Source organism: Somniosus microcephalus, chromosome 5 (genome assembly GCF_052327205.1).
Source record: "Somniosus microcephalus isolate GS21.2 chromosome 5, FLI_Smic_1.0, whole genome shotgun sequence".
Classification (NCBI taxonomy): Eukaryota; Metazoa; Chordata; class Chondrichthyes; order Squaliformes; family Somniosidae; genus Somniosus; species Somniosus microcephalus.
This window is the reverse complement of record NC_140991.1, coordinates 92,258,053-92,276,934: the sequence shown is the minus strand read 5'-3', so window position 1 is coordinate 92,276,934 and position 18,882 is coordinate 92,258,053. Positions and strand designations below refer to the sequence as shown.

The window sequence follows — 18,882 nt, the reverse complement described above, 5'->3', positions numbered from 1 at the left end:
TAGCGCCTTAAGAGGGCGCTAATGGAGCGCAAAGCAACTAGCGCCCGGGCGAGGTGATATCTGCGCCTCTCGCGGAATTGACCGGACATTTTGCGGCGCGCTAAACAATACCGCCCGATCTCCTGCGCACGCAGATCTTGACATCATTCAAGTGTGCAACGCCCTTGTGACGCGCTGGAACAGAAATTGAGTGGCGCCCAGCTCCTTTCCGCCTGGCACAACCAACGACAAGTAGACTGGAACTCTTCCCAGTCGCTGTGGGGCTGCGGGGGCGCTATTTAAAGGGGGCATCTTCCTGGCTTTTTCTGTGGTAGACATTTTTGCACCACTTGTTCTGAGAGAGAGAGAGAGATTTTGAGAGAGAGAAAGAGAGACTTCTGCATTGAGTCAACGCTGTCTGAAGTAGTTTTGGCTTCTGACCATAACTTTGCAGGTACTTTGGTTTTTGACCTTCATTACTTTGATTGCCAAGATGCTATGGGGGCTGCACTGAATGGGGACGTCGCCTGCGCCATCAGATTCGGAGGGCACAGACGCAGACAGAGAGTGGCAATCATGGCCAGATGGAGGAGGGCCAACAGGCCTCTGTACATAGAAACATAGAAACATAGAAACATAGAAGATAGGAGCAGGAGTAGGCCATTCGGCCCCTCGAGCCTGCTCCGCCATTCAATGCGATCATGGCTGATCATCCAAATTCAGTACCCGGTCCCTGCTTTCTCCCCATACTCCTTGGTCCCTTTAGCCTTAAGAAATATATCCAGCTCCTTCTTGAATATATTTAATGAACTGGCCTCCACCGCCTTCTGTGGTAGAGAGTTCCACAGGTTCACCACTCTCTGGGTGAAGAAATTCCTCCTCATTTCTGTCTTAAATGGCCTACCCTTTATCCTTAGACTGTGTCCCCTGGTTCTGGACTCCCCGACCATCGGGAACATCCTTCCTGCATCTAGTCTGTCCAGTCCTGTCAGAATTTTATAAGTTTCAATGAGATCACCTCTCATTCTTCTAAATTCCAGCGAGTACAAGCCCAATCGACCCAATCTCTCCTCATACGTCATTCCTGCCATCCCAGGTACCAGCCTGGTGAATCTTTGCTGAACTCCTTCCATGTCAAGAACATCCTTCCTCAGATAAGGCAACCAAAACTGCACACAATACTCAAGATGTGGTCTCACCAAGGCCCTGTACAACTGCAGCAAGACATCCTTGTTCCTGTACTCAAACCCTCTCGCTACGAAGGCCAACATACCATTTGCCTTCTTAACCGCCTGCTGCACCTGCATGCTTACCTTCAGCGACTGGTGCACAAGGACACCCAGGTCTCGTTGCACTTCCCCCTCTCCCAATCTATTGCCATTTAGATAATAATCTGCCTTCCTGTTTTTGCCACCAAAGTGGACAACCTCACATTTATCCACGCTATATTGCATCTGCCATGTTTCTTCCCAATCACCCAACATGTCCAAATCATCCTGGAGTTTCTCAACATCCTCCTCACAGCACACACGCCCACCCAGCTTTGTGTCGTCTGCAAATTTGGTGATATTACATCTAGTTCCCTTGTCTAGATCATTAATATATATTGTGAATAGCTGGGGTCCAAGGACCGATCCCTGCGGTACCCCACTAGTCACTGCCTGCCACTCAGAAAAGGACCCGTTTATTCCAACTTTTTGCTTTCTGTCTGCCAAACCATTCTCTATCCAAGTCAATACCTTGCCCCCAATCCCATGTGCCTTAACTTTACATGCTAATCTCTTATGCGGGACCTATCGAAGGCCTTCTGAAAGTCCAGATATACCACATCCACTGGTTCTCCCTTATCTATTTTACCAGTTACATCCTCAAAAAATCCCAGTAGATTAGTCAAGCACGATTTACCTTTTGTGAATCCATGTTGACATTGTCCGATCCTGTCACTGTTTTCCAAGTGCTCTGCTATTACATCTTTTATAATGGACTCTAGCATTTTCCCCACTACCGATGTCAGGCTTACCGGTCTGTAATTCCCCGTTTTCTCTCTACCACCTTTTTTGAATAGTGGGGTAACATTAGCTACCCTCCAATCCATGGGTACGGTTCCAGATTCCATCGAATGTTGGAAGATGATCAGCAATGCATCTACTATTTCTAGGGCCACTTCCTTAAGTACCCTAGGATGTAGATTATCAGGCCCTGGGGATTTATCGTCCTTCAGTCCCATCAATTTCCCTAACACCATTTCCCTACAAATATTGATTTCTTTCAGTTCCACCCTTTCATCAGACCCTATGATCCCCGGCATCTCTGGGAGGTTATTTCTGTCCTCCTTTGTGAAGACAGAACCAAAATATGTATTTAGTTGGTGTGCCATTTCTTTAGGAGACCTTACCCTCCCAGGGTATTTCGCCAACAATTCTCCTACATTAATATAAGAAGTCACACAACACCAGGTTATAGTCCAACAGCTTTATTTGAAGTCACAAGCTTTCGGAGCGCTGCTCCTTCGTCAGGTGAAGTGGAGAGATGCATAAAGCCCTGCGAATACACAGGATCTGCTCAGATGAGGAGGAACGCGATGGACACCTACAAATGCTGAAAGACGCCCTCGTAAGAACGGGATATGACGCTCGACTCGTCGATCGACAGTTCCGACGGGCCACAGCGAAAAATCGTATAGACCTCCTCAGAAGACAAACACGGGACACAACCAACAGAGTACCGTTCGTCGTCCAGTACTTCCCCGGAGCAGAGAAACTACGCCATGTTCTTCGCCGCCTTCAACATGTCATCGATGATGACGAACACCTCGCTAAGGCCATCCCCACGCCTCCACTACTCGCCTTCAAACAGCCGCCTAACCTCAAACAGACTATCGTTCACAGCAAATTACCCAGCTTTCAGTAGAACAGCGACCACGACACCACACAACCCTGCCACAGCAACCTCTGCAAGACATGCCAGATCATCAACACAGATACCATCATCACACGTGAGGACACCACCCACCAGGTACATGGTACATACTCATGTGACTCGGCCAACGTTGTCTACCTCATACGTTGCAGGAAAGGATGCCCCGGAGCATGGTACATCGGCGAAACCATGCAGACACTGCGACAACGGATGAACGGACACCGCGCAACAATCGCCAGGCAGGAGTGTTGCCCCCCAGTCGGGGAACACTTCAGCAGTCAAGGACATTCAGCCTCCAATCTTCGGGTAAGCATTCTCCAAGGCGGCCTTCGAGACACACGACAACGCAAAATCGTCGAGCAGAAACTGATAGCCAAGTTCCGCACCCATGAGGATGGCCTGAACCGGGATCTTGGGTTCATGTCACGCTACATGTAACCCCACCTGACGTAGGGTCATCCAGACTCGAGTCGTCGTTGGCTTGTTCTCTCTACACAGATGCGGCCGGACCTGCTGTGATTTCCAGCAAAAAAAATGTTTTTTGCCTGTTTTTTTGTTTTTCACACAGACCCCAGCATCTGCAACATTTGACCCCTTGTGACCCCACCTCATTGTTCTTTGATGTAATGTTTTCCTGACTGACCTGTTTGGACACCATTCACACCTTTGATTGCTGTGATTATCTCTCTGCCGAGGTGTGATAAATGGCAGTTAGAAAGATTACCTGTAAACATCTGACATTATTCTCTGACTATATAAGCTGTGTCTTTATGCATCTCTCCACTTCACCTGACGAAGGAGCAGTGCTCCGAAAGCTTGTGACTTCAAATAAAGCTGTTGGACGATAACCTGGTGTTGTGTGACTTCTTACATTTGTCCACCCCAGTCCAACTCCGGCATCTCCACACCATGGCTACATTAATATGACTGAGGAGCAGTGTTTGCGAAGGCTGCACTTCAGCAAGGAGGTGGTCACTGAGCTCTGCCACCTGCTTCAGCCAGATTTGCAGCCTCAACTGAGGAGCAGGACGTCTCTGTCGGTGGCAGTGAAGATAACAGTGGCTCTCAACTTTTATGCTACCGGCTCATTTCAATCAGCTATTGGGGACATCGCCAATATCTCCCAGTTTGCGGTGCATTGCTGCATCCATCAGGCCACAAATGCCCTCTATAAAAGGAGACGCGAGTACATCTCTTTCCCCATGACCCCGGACAAGCAGGAAGAATATGCAATGGGCTTTGCTAGGATAGCGGGCTTCCCCATGGTGCAGGGCGCCATTGACTGCACGCATGTGGTTTTGCGTGCTCCGCATGAGAATGCCGAGGATTTCCGCAACCGAAAGGGGTTCCATTCCTTAAAAGTTCAGTTGGTCTGTGACCACAGACAGCTGATACTCGCTGTCAATGCCCACTTTCCTGGCAGCAGCCACGATGCATTCATCCTGTGCCAGTCTACTGTGGCAGAACTTTTCCAGGCACCGTATCACCCAGGTGGTTGGCTTCTCGGGGACAAGGGATATCCACTGTGCACCTGGCTGATGACACCGCTCCGTACGCCCAACACCCCTGCTGAGCTGCGGTACAACAAGAGCCATCAAGCTACCAGGAACATCGTTGAGCACACAATCGGCGTGCTCAAACAACGGTTCCGCTGTCTGGAACATTCTGGAGGAGCCCTGCAGTACTCGCCTGAGCGAGTCTCCCACTTCGTTGTTGTGTATTGCATGCTGCATAACCTGGCAATCCTCAGGACCCAGCCAATGCTACCAGGCCTTGGAGCACCACCAGAGGAGGAGGAGGAAGAGGAGGAGGAAGATGAGGAGGGTGATCATCAGCAGCACCAAGGCAGGAGGGAGGCCCACAATGTAGAAACTGGAAGGGCCGTCCGTCAACGGCTGATAGAAAGCCGCTTCTAGGCCCCTGCTGAGGAAATGGCTTCTACCATTGAGAACAACATGAATGAAACCAACCCGCAACCCCTAAGCCGGCCAAGGCAACAATGATTGCAAAGACCAAACATGTACATTTTGAATACAAAAACGTATTTATGTTACAAACTCTGTGTGTGTCATTGCCGCATGACAAACTAATAGAAAGAAACACAAAAAAACAGTCATTAACATAACTGGTTCTCACAACCTGGAGATAATGTCCAAAACACTGAACAAAATTTGACCATGAACCTCTTTCTGTCTTTAATAAAAAAATGAACAACATTTTGTCACACCTCCTACTTTTTGCCCTTCGAGGGTGATCTCCTTCCCTTGCGCACTTCCCCCCTTCCCACCCTACTGCTCCTCCGCAATGGGCCCCCAGTGGCTGCAGCAAGGCTGGTGGAAGGCTGCTGATTGTCACAACCTGTGACTGCAGATGCCCTTGAAGGACAGCCTCGACCAGCTCTGGGCCTGGAGGGCCCAGCTGCAGACTGCACCAACTCTGCATGGGCGGCAGCAGTCTGTCCTACAGGTGGTGGTAAGTGCAGTGGAGAAGTGACAGTGGTGGCAGCAGGAATGCTGTCATCTTGAGAGAGGACAGCAACTCCCCGTTTGACCAACACACTGGCACTCCCATGGGGCAGCACTTCCACATCCGTAGCAATCTGCTGGAGCACAGATTGCTGACCTGCTGCGGTGCGGTGAGAGCCCCGGGGAAATGTGTCTGAACCAGCGAGGATGGCAGCAGTCATTGCTCGCGTGGCCTCAATCTGAGTCTGCATGAGAGCAGTCTGAGATGGGGTCATGGCAGCCAGTGACAGAATTGCAGCACTAAGCATTTGCATGGCATCCGCCTGTGCTACAGCGAAGTGCTCCACACTCCTTGCCAATGATTCAATGGATTCGGGCACCCTTCCCACTGCACCCATGAGCTCATTGTGCATGTCCACCACCTGGGTGTTCATTTCAGTGATGAGCCGCTCCTCCTCTGCGTCCAGTGCAGCAGGACTTGCTGGCATACTCTCCCTCCGGGGAGAAGGCCTCCGAGCTTCCCTACCCCCATCGCATTGCTGCAGCCCACTGGGTCCTGGAGCTTCACCCTCATCAGACCCTTCCCCCCTGCTCCCCTCCAGGGAAGGCGTGTTCCCAATGTGGGCATGGGCTTCCTCGGGAGAGGGTGGTGCTGATGCTCCGGCTTCCTCTTCCTCCTCACCTGCAGCTTCACTCTCACTGGCAGCTTGAGGGCCCGTCTCCTCAGCTGGTGAATCACCATCTGAAAGCAGGGAGGTACAAGAGTGGCTTTAGCATGAGGACAGGGTGGCAGTAAGGGAGGAATGAGTGCAGCGATTTAGTAAGTTGGATTGAAAGTGTCAAAGGCTGGTGTTGTGAGGGACAAGTGGAAGGAGAGAGGACAAAAAGGTGATGACCTTACCATTGCTGTCCAGAACGGGGTCGGCCTCTCCAGGGGCGATGGGACCAATCACCCGGCTTGCCACAATCCTGTGGACACGCACCTCAAGATTGCTGAGGGGTTGCAGCTGAGGCCACCCTCCACCCGTCCGTTGCTGCTGTCTCCTATTATGAGATAGCTTGGCCTGCAAGAAAAAGGACGGCGTCTGAGTAAATATACAACCATGGTCTTGCCTGATGTGCCTCCCATAGTTGAATAGCCCTTACTGTATGCAGCCATGGTCTTGCCTGATGTGCCTCCCATAGTTTAATAGCCCTTACTGTATGCAAAGTGTGGAATGTGCATGTGTGTTTGATGAAAAGGCCATAGGTGTTGGATGAGTGTTGGGCACTGGGGCTTTTAAGACTCTCTGGCGATAGAGTGAGGTTGAGATGGAGGGATGGAGAGGTATTGAAAAAAAGCCACTCACCCTGACGACCCGAGTGAGGTCGTTGAACTTTTTTCTTCATTGGATGTGGGTCCTGGGCACTATGCTCCTTGAGGAGACGCTCTGAGCCACCTCCCTCCACACTCTTCTGTAATCACGTGGCAAAGGCCTCCTGCCACTCTCTGGGTACAGCATAGATCTTCTGTGCTCCACCGTGCCAACCAGAGCCTCCAAGGCCCGCTCACTGAAGCGCTGTGCTCGCTGCCTGGCCCTCTCCATAGTCCTTGCCTGCAAGATTTAGCCACAGGTCTGTCCAGGCCGAGATTCAAGGCTCCAATGAGCAGGGTGTGGCTGGAGAGCAAGATCGACCCTCCCCTTTAAGAACTGGCCGGCGCCAGTGTGTCTGTGTTCAATCGCTAACTGACAGCACCTGCGCTGCGCCCGCGCTCTGAGGTAGCGCCTCGCTCCTCGGCCTTTGCGCCTTAAGAGAGGTGTGTAGCACCTGATTTAGCGCTCCAATCACCTCCAGGGACGATAAAAGCCAAGTTTGCCATCGGAGGCGATAATTAGCGCCAGGCGCTAAATTTTGCGCACGGCCGATAACGGCGCCCCAAACGGGGCGATACTGAATTTTTCCCCCAAACAGTTTATCTGGTCATTATCACATTGCTGTTTGTGGGAGCTTGCTGAGCGCAAATTGGCTGCCGCGTTTCCCACATTACAACAGTGACTACACTCCAAAAGTACTTCATTGGCTGTAAAGCGCTTTGAGACGTCTGGTGGTCATGAAAGGTGCTATATAAATGTAAGCCTTTTAATTCCAACATAACAATCAAGAGAAACTTGGTTGTTTCCCCAATCTAGCTAAACCTGGAATTTACAGGGCAGGCCTCCGTGTTACTGTGTTTGGTTATATTGGATCATCTGGCATAATGGGAAATCAGGCAGTGATTGCATATCCATTATGAAGCCTGCCTAATTTTCTATCCATTAAATTAAATGGATAGAAAGTTGTGTGGGCTGCTATTATTGGCATGCAGTCCTCCTTTACCCACTTTTCCTTTATGCTCAAGAGCAATAAAGGAAAATCAGTCCCCCACGACCACCTCCTGGGTAGCGGGTTCTGGGAAATAGCGTAATTATGGCATATGGCACGGTGAAGAATAATCAGATTTAATTTCCTACTAAAATATTAACTCAGTTCCGGAGATTTTTATATTGTATGAAAATGAAACACTTTTTAATTTATGAAACCCTCCCAGGTATTAAAGGAAATTATTTTCAAAATGAGACTTTCATACATACTCTAAAACTAACTCAAAAGTTAATTTACTTACTTAAAGCATTTTAGTGCATAATGAATAAAAGTTTAAAAAGTTTGAGAACTATGTAGCTTGTTTGCTCACAAATTACAGGATATATTACCCTATCGGAGGTATATTATCCTTCATATATTTTGTTGTCATTCAAACATTCATCAGACAAAAGGTTTAGATTGCTACACAAGAATTACTATTATGCAAGATAGCCTTATTGGGTCTCTGCTAAGGCGTAAGACCTAACCAAATACAAAGTATGAGGATTCAAACTCTGTACAACTGAAAACATTGTGACATGAAATATTGTTTGATGCAGATCATGCAAACAACTAATCAGACATTTATGGATATGCTTAATGATTTGATTGATATGACAACCCGTGAACTAACAAAAATGGAACGAACAAAATACGAAACACTTATCACCATCCATGTACACCAGAAAGACATTTTTGATGACCTGGTATGTAATGCTGCCTTCAAAAACAAATGTTGACAAAACATGATGCAGGATGTACCTAATCCTAATATTTGCTTGCAATATTGCATTAGGTTCGCATGAACATTAAATCCCCATCTGATTTTGAATGGCAAAAACAGTCCCGGTTTTACTTTATAGAGGACACAGACAAATGCATTATTCAGATCACAGATGTTGAGTTCAACTACTGCAATGAATACCTAGGCTGTACAGATAGACTTGTAATAACACCATTAACTGACAGGTAAGAAATTCATCCAAAATAAAATATATATTATTTGTATCACACTGAATATGTACAGTGCATTCAATAGAATATTGTGCACTAATCTATATAATCTGGACTTTACTTTATTCATGTAGTTAGTCCATTGTTTAATATACACTATTATGTATTTAGCTCCAGCGCAGTGTAGTGAAGTAACTATTAAAAATTGATCTACCAGACACAGTCAACAGACATTTATTATATGATAAAAAATAATTATGACACACTAGAATTACATAAAATTACATAGAATCTAGAGTGCAGAAACAGGCCATTCAGCTCAACCAGTCCATGCCGCCATTTATGCTCCACTCGAGCTTCCTCCCATCCTTCCTCATCTAACTTTATCAGCATAACCTTCTATTCCCTTCTCCCTTAAACACTTATCTAGCTTCCTCTTAAATGCATCTATACTATTTGCCTCAACCACTCCCTGTGGTAGCGAGTGCCACATTCTCACCACTCTGTGGGTAAAGAAATTTCTTCTGAATTCCCTATTTGATTTCTTGGTCATTATTTCACAAAGGGAAACACTTGCTCTGTGTCTACTCTATCAAAACCTTTCATAATTTTAAAGACCTTTACTAGGTCACTCCTCAGCCTTCTCTTTTCAAGAGAAAAGAGACCCAACCTGTTCATCATTTCTTGATAGGTATAACCTTGCAGTTCTAGCATTATCCTTGTAAATCTTGTCTGCACCCTCTCCAGCGCCTCTATATCCTTTATATAATATGGCGACCAGAATTGTACACACTACTCCAAGTGTGGTCTAACCAAGTTTTGATACAAGTTTAGCATAACCTCTACTTTTCAATTCTATCCCTCTAGAAATAAGCCCTGGTGCTTTGTTTGCTTTATTTATATGATTTGTGTATTTGTACTCCCAGATCCCTTTGCTCCTGTATGCCATTTAGATTCTTATTTTCCAAGTAATATGTGCCATCCTTATTTTTCTTACCAAAATGTAATACCTCACATTTATCTGTGTTGAAATTCATTGCCAATTTTATGCCCATTCTGCAAGTTTATTAGTGTCTTCCTGTAATTTGTTGCAGTCTTCCTCAGTATTGACTGCAATTTGGTGTCATCCGCAAATTTAGAAATTGTGTTTTTGATTCCAAAGTCTAAATCGTTAATATAAATTGTGTACAACAGTGGTCCCAGCACTGATCCTTGTGGGACCCCACTTCCCACCTTCTGCCACTGTGAATAGCTACCCTTTACTCCCACTCTCTGCCTTGAAGCAACTAGCTATCCATTCTGCTACTTGTCCCCTGACTCTGCATGCTCTGACCTTATTCTTTAGTCTATTGTGTGGCATCTTATTGAAGGCCCTTTGGAAATCCTGATGAATTACATTTACTGCATTACCCTTGTCTACTCTCTCTGTTACCTCTTCAAAGAATTCAGTGAGGATGGTCAAGCAAGACTTAAACTTTTGAAATCTATGCTGACTATTCATTATTATATTTTTGGTTTCTAGATGTTTTTCTATTTTCTCTTTTAATAGGGATTCCATTATCTTTCCTACCACTGGGATATTTTTATTTCAGATTACTAAACAAGTTTCTTTATATAAACATTTCAGGTGTTACATTACACTGTCTCAGGCCTTAGGGATGAGTATGGGTGGTGCGCCAGCAGGACCTGCAGGTACAGGAAAAACAGAGACCACCAAAGACATGGGCAAATGTCTCGGGAAATATGTTGTTGTGTTTAATTGCTCAGATCAGATGGACTACAGAGGCCTAGGTCGTATCTATAAAGGTAAAGGGGATATCCTTGTTTTCTTTGAGAATGTGCAGCTTATGATTCATTAAATTGTGTAGTATAGTATTTTTTAGTGAATGTCCTAGAATTTCAGGGATATTTGATGTTTTCAGAGATGAAATAAGAAAGAACTTGCATTTATATAGAGCCTTTCATGACATCAGGACGTCCCAAAGTGCTTTACAGATGATTAAGTAATTTTGAAGTGTAGTTACTGTTGTAATGTAATGCCAGAAGTAAAAGGTTAGTCATTTTTTGGTAAATAATCAATCAGACAATTTTAAGTTTCATCCCTTTGAATTACTGTGCTTTCTCTTTAGGTCTGGCACAGTCTGGTTCATGGGGTTGCTTTGATGAATTTAATCGGATTGAATTACCTGTGCTGTCAGTAGCTGCTCAACAAATCTATATTGTACTGCAATGTAAGAAGAACAAAAAGTCCCAGTTTTACTTCACTGATGGAGACGTTGTAGAAATGGACAGAGAGTTTGGTATCTTCCTAACCATGGTAAGAGACAGTTCAGTGTCAAAAAATAAAATCAATTTTCACTTAAGTTAGTTTTCTTCTGAATATTAATTCAGACTTATTTAAAAAAAACTTACTGCACCAGAAGTTTGACCATATATATAGCTTATGAATATGTCAATGTAATAACATATTAATAGTGCAATAGCTATTCTTTGCTAATGATTGCTTAGTAATGAATGTTAATTTTAGAACCCAGGTTATGCAGGACGTCAGGAGCTACCTGAAAATCTAAAGATTCAGTTCCGTTCAGTGGCCATGATGGTGCCAGATCGTGCCATTATCATGCGAGTCAAGTTGGCTAGTGCTGGTTTCCGTGACAACCAAATCCTTAGTGGCAAATTTTATACACTGTACAAACTCTGTGAGGAGCAGTTATCTAAACAGGTGAGCTTAACTACTGTATATGATATATTATTCCATTAATGCTAAGCATAACTAGGGGTGGGATTTTCTCAGATCTTTTAATAATTTCACAGTGTAAACACAATACATATTGAAGGTATTGCCCCGTCTCAATGTACAGTCAGAGTGCAGTGCATGTTAACAATTCTGTGGCACCTATGTGTATTGGGAAAGAACCAAACTGCTCTTACTTCACAATTCAAATAATTTCAAGTGATTTAAAACTCATTGACGTTATACATTTTTTACATTTGTTTTTGGACAAATTGCAACAATAAAAACAAGCAGATAATTTGGACAAATTAACTGAAACTAATGTCTCAGCTTATTAAAGATGAGACGTATACCAATTAATCCTGGCTTGTTCAGCCGTGGCTCAGTGGTAGCACTCTCGAGAGGCGATCTTATTGAAACATATAAGATTGTGAAGGGGCTTGATCGGGTGGATGCGGTGAGGATGTTCCCAATGATGGGTGAAACTAGAACTAGGGGGCATAATCTTAGAATAAGGGGCTGCTCTTTCAAAACTGAGATGAGGAGAAACTTCTTCACTCAGAGGGTGGTAGGTTTGTGGAATTTGCTGCCCCAGAAAGCTGTGGAAGCTACATCATTAAATAAATTTAAAACAGAAATAGATAGTTTCCTAGAAGTAAAGGGAATTAAGGGTTACGGGGAGCGGGCAGGAAATTGGACATGAGTCTAGGTTCGGAATGGTCATGGCCCTGTGGGTAGTGGAGTGGGCCCAGGGGCCGTGTAGCCTGGTTCTGCTCCTACTTCTTGTGTTCTAATTCTGTGTTAGATTTCAGGAGATGGTTTTATTCCTGTTCCTGGCTGGGATGGAGATCGTCTTTACAGAAGGTAAGTACTGTAGAAAATATAGGGACAAAGTGATCTCCTGGACGAGTTTCGATCGCCTAGATGGGTCGGAGAGGAATTTCCCAGATTTTTTCTCCCAAATTGGCCATTGGGTTTTTTATCTGGTTTTTCGTCTCTCCCGGGAGATCACATGGGTTTGGGTGGGATGGAGAGTGATAGTATATTTGAGGTTAGGATCAGATCAGCCATGATCTTATTGAATGGTGGGGCAGGCTCGAGGGGCCGATTGGCCTACTCCTGCTCCTATTTCTTATGTTCTTATGTTCGCCTCTGAGTCAGAAGGTTATGGGTTTAATTCCCACTCCAGCCACATAATCTAGGCTGACATCTCAATGCAGTACTGAAGGAGAGCTGCACAGTTGGAGATGCCATCTTTTGGATGAAATGTTAAACTGAGGCCCCGTCTGCCCTCTGAGGTTATATATCGTGTTATATTATTTGAAGAAGAGCAGGGGACTACTCCCGGTGTCCTGCTCAACATTTATCCCTCAACCAGCACCTAAAACAGATGATATGCTCATTTATTTCATTGCTGTTTGTGGTAACTTGCTGTAGGCAAATTGGCTACACTTCAGAAGTACTTAATTGGCTGTAAAGCGCTTTGACACGTTGTGAAAGACGCTCTATAAATGCAAGTCTTTCTTTCCTTTCTTTTCTTTTTGAAAGTTTTGTAATATGGCAGTCATAACAAATCAAAACACTTAGGATTCTTTGTCAATAGATCTGGACATCTGAGCTTATAGCTCCTCACACAAGTGTCACACAGCATTACTTTTCCACCAATCAATTGTCAATCAATACTAATTTTCTAAATCAATGTTAAATAAGAATGTGTCAACTTTGTCTCACTTAATAGCTGAGAACAGGTCTTTGAATAACTTTTGATTTTAAAGTCTTCAAAGTGAACGAAAGATTTGCATTTATATCGCGCCTTTCATGACCTAATCCCTTCCTGCCTCGGGTAGGCGGGTCCCAGTGCGGCGCGGATACTCGCCTCCTTTGAAACTGGCATGGAGGCGGGTTTGGGTGCAGGATGGGGTCGGGACCCCTGATTTCGGGATTTTAACCCCCCACACGCCTCCAATCCCGACTCCACGGCCCAATGAAAATCCTGCCCAGGGTCTGTATGTGCCCCAGTGTGTCTTAAGAATTTATCTCTTGTTTTTTAAATTAAGAAAAGATTTCCAATAAGAAGGTGTGTTTGTCTGTAACAGGTTAATAACACCTGAAAAAAACTCATCTGTGATTATAAAACCTGGTGAAATGAAAGAAGACTCCACAAATTAGTTCAATACGACTTTAAGGCTGCACCAATACTTGAAGCGTATAACAAAATAGTTAAGAGGTCAATATACATTGATTGCCTTCTTGAAAGTTACAGTAATGTCAAAGTGGTTTCCTTGTATTATAGTGCAGGTCCAGCCTATACTATATCACATTAATATTCATTATTGCTGTTTGTATGTTATTGCTTATTATCCTACATTGGCAGGTGCATTATGATTTTGGTTTGCGTAACATTCTGTCTGTGCTGAGAACACTGGGTGCTGTCAAAAGATCAAACCCAACTGAACCAGAGAAGACAGTGGTCATGAGAGTTCTGCGTGACATGAATCTCTCTAAACTGGTATGTGTACAGTCACAGATTTACAGCTTGAAGCAATGGCTTTTTGTTCTGATTCATAGATTTTTAATTGCACTGTTACAATATGTGGATCTCGTCAATGTATGGGCATTGTTCACCATGCATTTCAAATAAAAGATTGATTCAAAATTTTTTTGGATTAAATTACGTCTCATACATGAGATTTCTGAGTCACTTACTAGGTGGTTTCCTGTTGCCGTCTCATGGTTTTTATCTTTGGAGTATCTTCTCCTAGATGCACTTCAACCAAGGCTAAAGAGTCCCACCTACCTTTTACCCTCATCTAGAATCATTGAATCATAGAATAGTACAGCACAGAAGGAGGCCATTTGGCCCATTGAGTCTTTGCCAGCTCTTTCAAAGAACAATCCAGTTAGTCCCACTCCCCTGCTCTATCCACATATCCCTGCAATTTTTCTCCTTCATGTATTTATCCAGTTTCCTTTTGAAAGCTACTATTGAATCTGTTTCCACCACCTTATCGGGCAGTGCATTCCAAATCCTAACCACTTGTTGCCTCATGTCGCCTCTAGTTCTTTTGCCAATCACCTTAAATCTGTGTCCTCTGGTTATCGACCCTTCAACCATTGGAAAAAAATCTAAGGTGAAAAAATCTACAAACTAATGCAAGAAAAATGTTTCAGAAAACTTGAGAGCAGTTGAGGATCTCTTTATGTATTGCTGGAAATATCGATTCCTGACCTGTATCACCCATCATTGGTGGGCAGGAGCAGGAAATAGCGGTTGTCAGGTGGGCAGAGATGAATGGCGTTGGCTATTAATTGCATCACTGGACCTCTATTTACATATATGTATGAGGTTCCCTGTCTGTTTACCGATGGGAGCTCTGGCCACTAGGATGCAGGTCCACCTGAAAATGTGGATAGATAGTAACACAGTGGTAAGTCAGCACAGGTACCTGCGCTTAATTTTAATTCCTCTACAGTCCCATTTTTAAGTGCAAACAGGGTGATAGTAACATGAAAATCCCCCCTATGTATTTTTATGGTTCTTTCCATTGTTAAGCTATGTTACTTTACACAGCTGGTAAATAATTGTCAGGATGTAGACTTTGGGGGTTTATCTATCCAAATTCCTCTGCGTGTATGTTCGCGTGCGACCCAGCTCTGAAAGAACAGATTAACAGGAGAAAACACTTTACAATGAAGAAATATTTATTCTGTCTTAGGTGGATGAAGATGAACCTTTGTTCATGAGTTTGATTAATGACCTGTTTCCTGGAATTACCTTGGATAAAGCTGGCTACCCCGAACTGGAAGCTGCTATTGAGAAACAAACCATAGACGCAGGGATTATCTACCATCCGCCCTGGATCCTGAAACTCATTCAACTCTATGAAACTCAAAGAGTCCGACATGGTTAGGGTGCATTTTATTGAAAGGTGGAATAAAATATACCCGAATCCCAAGGAATGTGTAAATTTGCAGCAGACATTTAAAAAAGATTAACGCACAAATTTACAATCAAATTTGTTTTCCAACTTAAAATTAAAAAATGCAGTTGTAATTAATCCATGATTTTCAAAGATACAGTTCATGCAGTTAAGAGTACTCTTGTTTTTCTTGTGATACACTATGTTTTTGTAAAACATGCTGTTGCGCCTGTATTAGGTATGATGACTCTCGGCCCTAGTGGTGCTGGGAAGACAAAGTGCATCAATACCTTAATGAAAGCAATGACAGACTGTGGAGCACCACACAAGGAAATGAGAATGAACCCAAAGGCAATCACAGCCTCCCAGATGTTTGGTACCTTGGATGTTGCAACAAATGACTGGACAGATGGTATTTTCTCTACTCTATGGAGGAAAACATTGAAAGCAAAGAAGGTAAATTAGTGCTTTCATTATGGTGCCCATTCATTTAGCGTACATTATAGTAAACAAGATATGCCTTTGGGAGCCAAGTTTGACACAAAATATATCATCATAAGTTATAGGGTTGTAATATGAATAGTTTATTTGATGTGTATTTTATTTGTAGAAGTTTTTTAAGAACATGTATATGACCTTTTACTCAATTGTTCAACAATTTTGGGTTTCCATAGTGATAGTCGTGGCAATACTATGTGATCCAAAATTGTTTTATAAGAAAGCTCTTTAGAAGGAAAACTAATTTCATGATAATCACCTTAAAAATAAACAGAGCAAACATTGTGAGGGAATGTTTTATAAAATTAACTCTTTTCTGTCTTGATACCAAAGCAAAAAACATCTGCGTAGTAGCTCAGTGAGCCATAAACCACTGAGTGTAAACCACAGCGACAAACCAAAATACACAATAAAAAACAAATTCTGCCTAAATTAATGATCTCTCGGTATAAACAAAAATGATTAGTTTAGAAATATCACTCGTATTTGGTTTTAAAATTGGAAAAATGTTTAACTAGGAGCTCAGCAATCTCATGTACCATAATAGCTGTGTATGTATAGATATACCAAAAACTATTTGTAGCAGTTAGATTGTTGCTGAAGACTTTTCCTACATGTACAGATTTTGTATGTGCTTAGAGTGGTTTGGTAGCTGGGAGTACTATTATAAGAAGGGATGAGGAGGGAGTGGAAAATAACCGTTCATCTTCTAGCAGTATTATTTGTCCAATTCTATTCAGACCATTTAGGTTTGTTTGTTTTGTAAAGGTTTTTAAAATCTCTGTACCAAGTTTTATATCTGGGTTTGACAAAGGCAGTTAATAGTCAATCTGAAAATAAGTGTGTGACCAAAAATCATGACAACAGAAAGTTAGGTTTGTGGAAATGAAGGGTGCACAAATGCAAGATTTGTAATAATGATACATATATGGATGTACATGTACATACACATATATAATATAATTATAAAGATTTTTGTTTACTTCCAGAAAACTATTGACAGGGAAATTATGTTAAATACCTGTCTTGCAGGGAGAACACATATGGATAATATTGGATGGACCCGTAGATGCCATTTGGATTGAGAATCTTAACTCTGTTTTAGATGATAACAAAACTCTCACGCTAGCTAATGGTGATCGCATCCCAATGGCACCAAACTGTAAAATTATTTTTGAGCCTCATAACATTGACAATGCCTCCCCAGCCACTGTATCCCGAAATGGCATGGTGTTTATGAGTTCATCAGTGCTAGACTGGAGGCCTGTGCTCAAAGCATGGCTTCAGAAATTACCCACTGCACAGTCGGATCTTCTTTGGAACTGCTTTGATAATGTTTTCCAGGTATTCATGGTTTTATTTTTAATTATATAGCCTTATTGATATTTTGCATCATTTAAAACTATACCATTTTGCATGTATTGATCTGATTGTCTAAAACTTATTTTTAATAATGAAAATTCAGCAATTTATTTCAATGATTTATCTATGATTATGTTACAGTCCATATAAAAAGTTGGACATTTTACACTATAGTACACTCCATATAGCTGGGGTAGAATTCTGTAGTCTTTGTAACCAAGAGGCTCGCATGGGATCTTTACATTTAGTTCTGCTTCTATCATCTAACGTTAATTTTGTTTGATGAGAATAAACTATATCATGAATTCGAGTTCATTGTATACTTTCCCATAATACTTGGTACATTTGTAAATATCATGTATAATGTTTCCTTTGCTCTTTTCAAGGATTTGATCAATTTTGTCTTTACTGCTGTGATACCAAAAATGGAAATTCTAGAATGCATGTACATTAAACAAGCCATTGACCTCCTGCAGGTAATGGAATAGTCTAGTAAAACAAGAATATTTCATTGTCGCAACAAATGTTTCAAGCCGAGTAAATAATACAAGTCAATTTTTTTAAGGGCCTATTGCCAGGAATTGAAGACAAGCAGCCTACCCCAGAGCAAGTTGCCCGCTTATTCATTTTTGCTGTAATGTGGTCAATTGGAGCTCTTCTGGAATTGGATGACAGGGCTAAAATGGAATGCTTTCTACGGAATCATTCTGCACCACTACAGCTTCCAGTGACTGAAGGAGAAGAAACTATCTTTGAATTTGTTGTCAGTGCGGATGGTCATTGGGAGCACTGGTCAAAGAGAGTTAGTATTTTGTCATTAAAAAAAACATGTGATTAAGACGTCTCCATTATAGCTATTACTCAGTGTTCGCACTCTCGCTTCTGAGTCGGTAGGTTGAGTGCTCAAACCCCACTTCAGGATTAGATCACATAATCTAGGCTGACCCTTCAGTGGGGGGAGTTGGGGGAGTACCTTATTGTCAGAGGTGCTGCCTTTTGAAAGGTTCACGTCGTTCGGAGATCACGTCAGTTAAGTAAGTTGGGTTTTTATGTCTCCCCATTGCTGTGAATAGGTGACAGCTGCAAAAGTGGCATGAAAGCGACCATTTCACAGCTGTTCACTTTCCAATGTCAGAAGCTTGAGCCTTCAGGACTTGGAAGACACTTTTGAGATGTATGCAGTTTGGAAGTGTTTAGAATAAACTCTCTATCCACTGTCACCTCCTTGGAGCAAGCTCTCTCGCCATTGACAGAGCGCTTCTGTCATCTCAACTTCAGCTACCATCTATTCCAGCAACATCAGTGCCCTTGAAAAAATGTCACCTTGGTCCTCTGAATTCCTTCATGATCAGCCCCAACACCAACATCACCAGGCACACCAACATCACCAACAAAATGACCAACCTTCTCCGCAATCACCTGATGCTGCACAGGACACAGGGCATCAGCACCACTTGATGCTGTACACCCTGGCTACCACATGATGCACCAAGTTGCCACCACCCCACACTAGCACCATAAAGCATCCCTACAATGTCCAAACCATTCCTTTCACACTCATCACAATTGGGGGGGGGGAGGGGGCGGGGGTGAGTTATGGCCACAAATTTAATGGAGGAGGTGGGATGGTGGCGGGAGAGCTGGTTTCTGGGTTCCGGTCCTGTTTTCA

At 43.3% G+C, this 18,882-nt stretch overlaps 1 protein-coding gene across 1 annotated transcript in view; it reads left to right on the top strand.

Moving 5' to 3' along the window:
* The window catches only part of dnah5l (dynein, axonemal, heavy chain 5 like), a 450,024-nt gene that overhangs the window by 206,986 nt on the left and 224,156 nt on the right, over positions 1-18,882 (top strand). Inside the window, exons 39-49 of the mRNA XM_085987988.1 lie at positions 8,306-8,452; positions 8,542-8,714; positions 10,327-10,505; positions 10,829-11,016; positions 11,227-11,421; positions 13,808-13,942; positions 15,150-15,339; positions 15,592-15,809; positions 16,884-17,195; positions 17,600-17,689; positions 17,779-18,015. Of these exons, the coding sequence (XP_085844114.1) occupies positions 8,306-8,452; positions 8,542-8,714; positions 10,327-10,505; positions 10,829-11,016; positions 11,227-11,421; positions 13,808-13,942; positions 15,150-15,339; positions 15,592-15,809; positions 16,884-17,195; positions 17,600-17,689; positions 17,779-18,015 (2,064 nt within the window). The remainder of the gene's footprint in view (positions 1-8,305; positions 8,453-8,541; positions 8,715-10,326; positions 10,506-10,828; positions 11,017-11,226; positions 11,422-13,807; positions 13,943-15,149; positions 15,340-15,591; positions 15,810-16,883; positions 17,196-17,599; positions 17,690-17,778; positions 18,016-18,882) is intronic.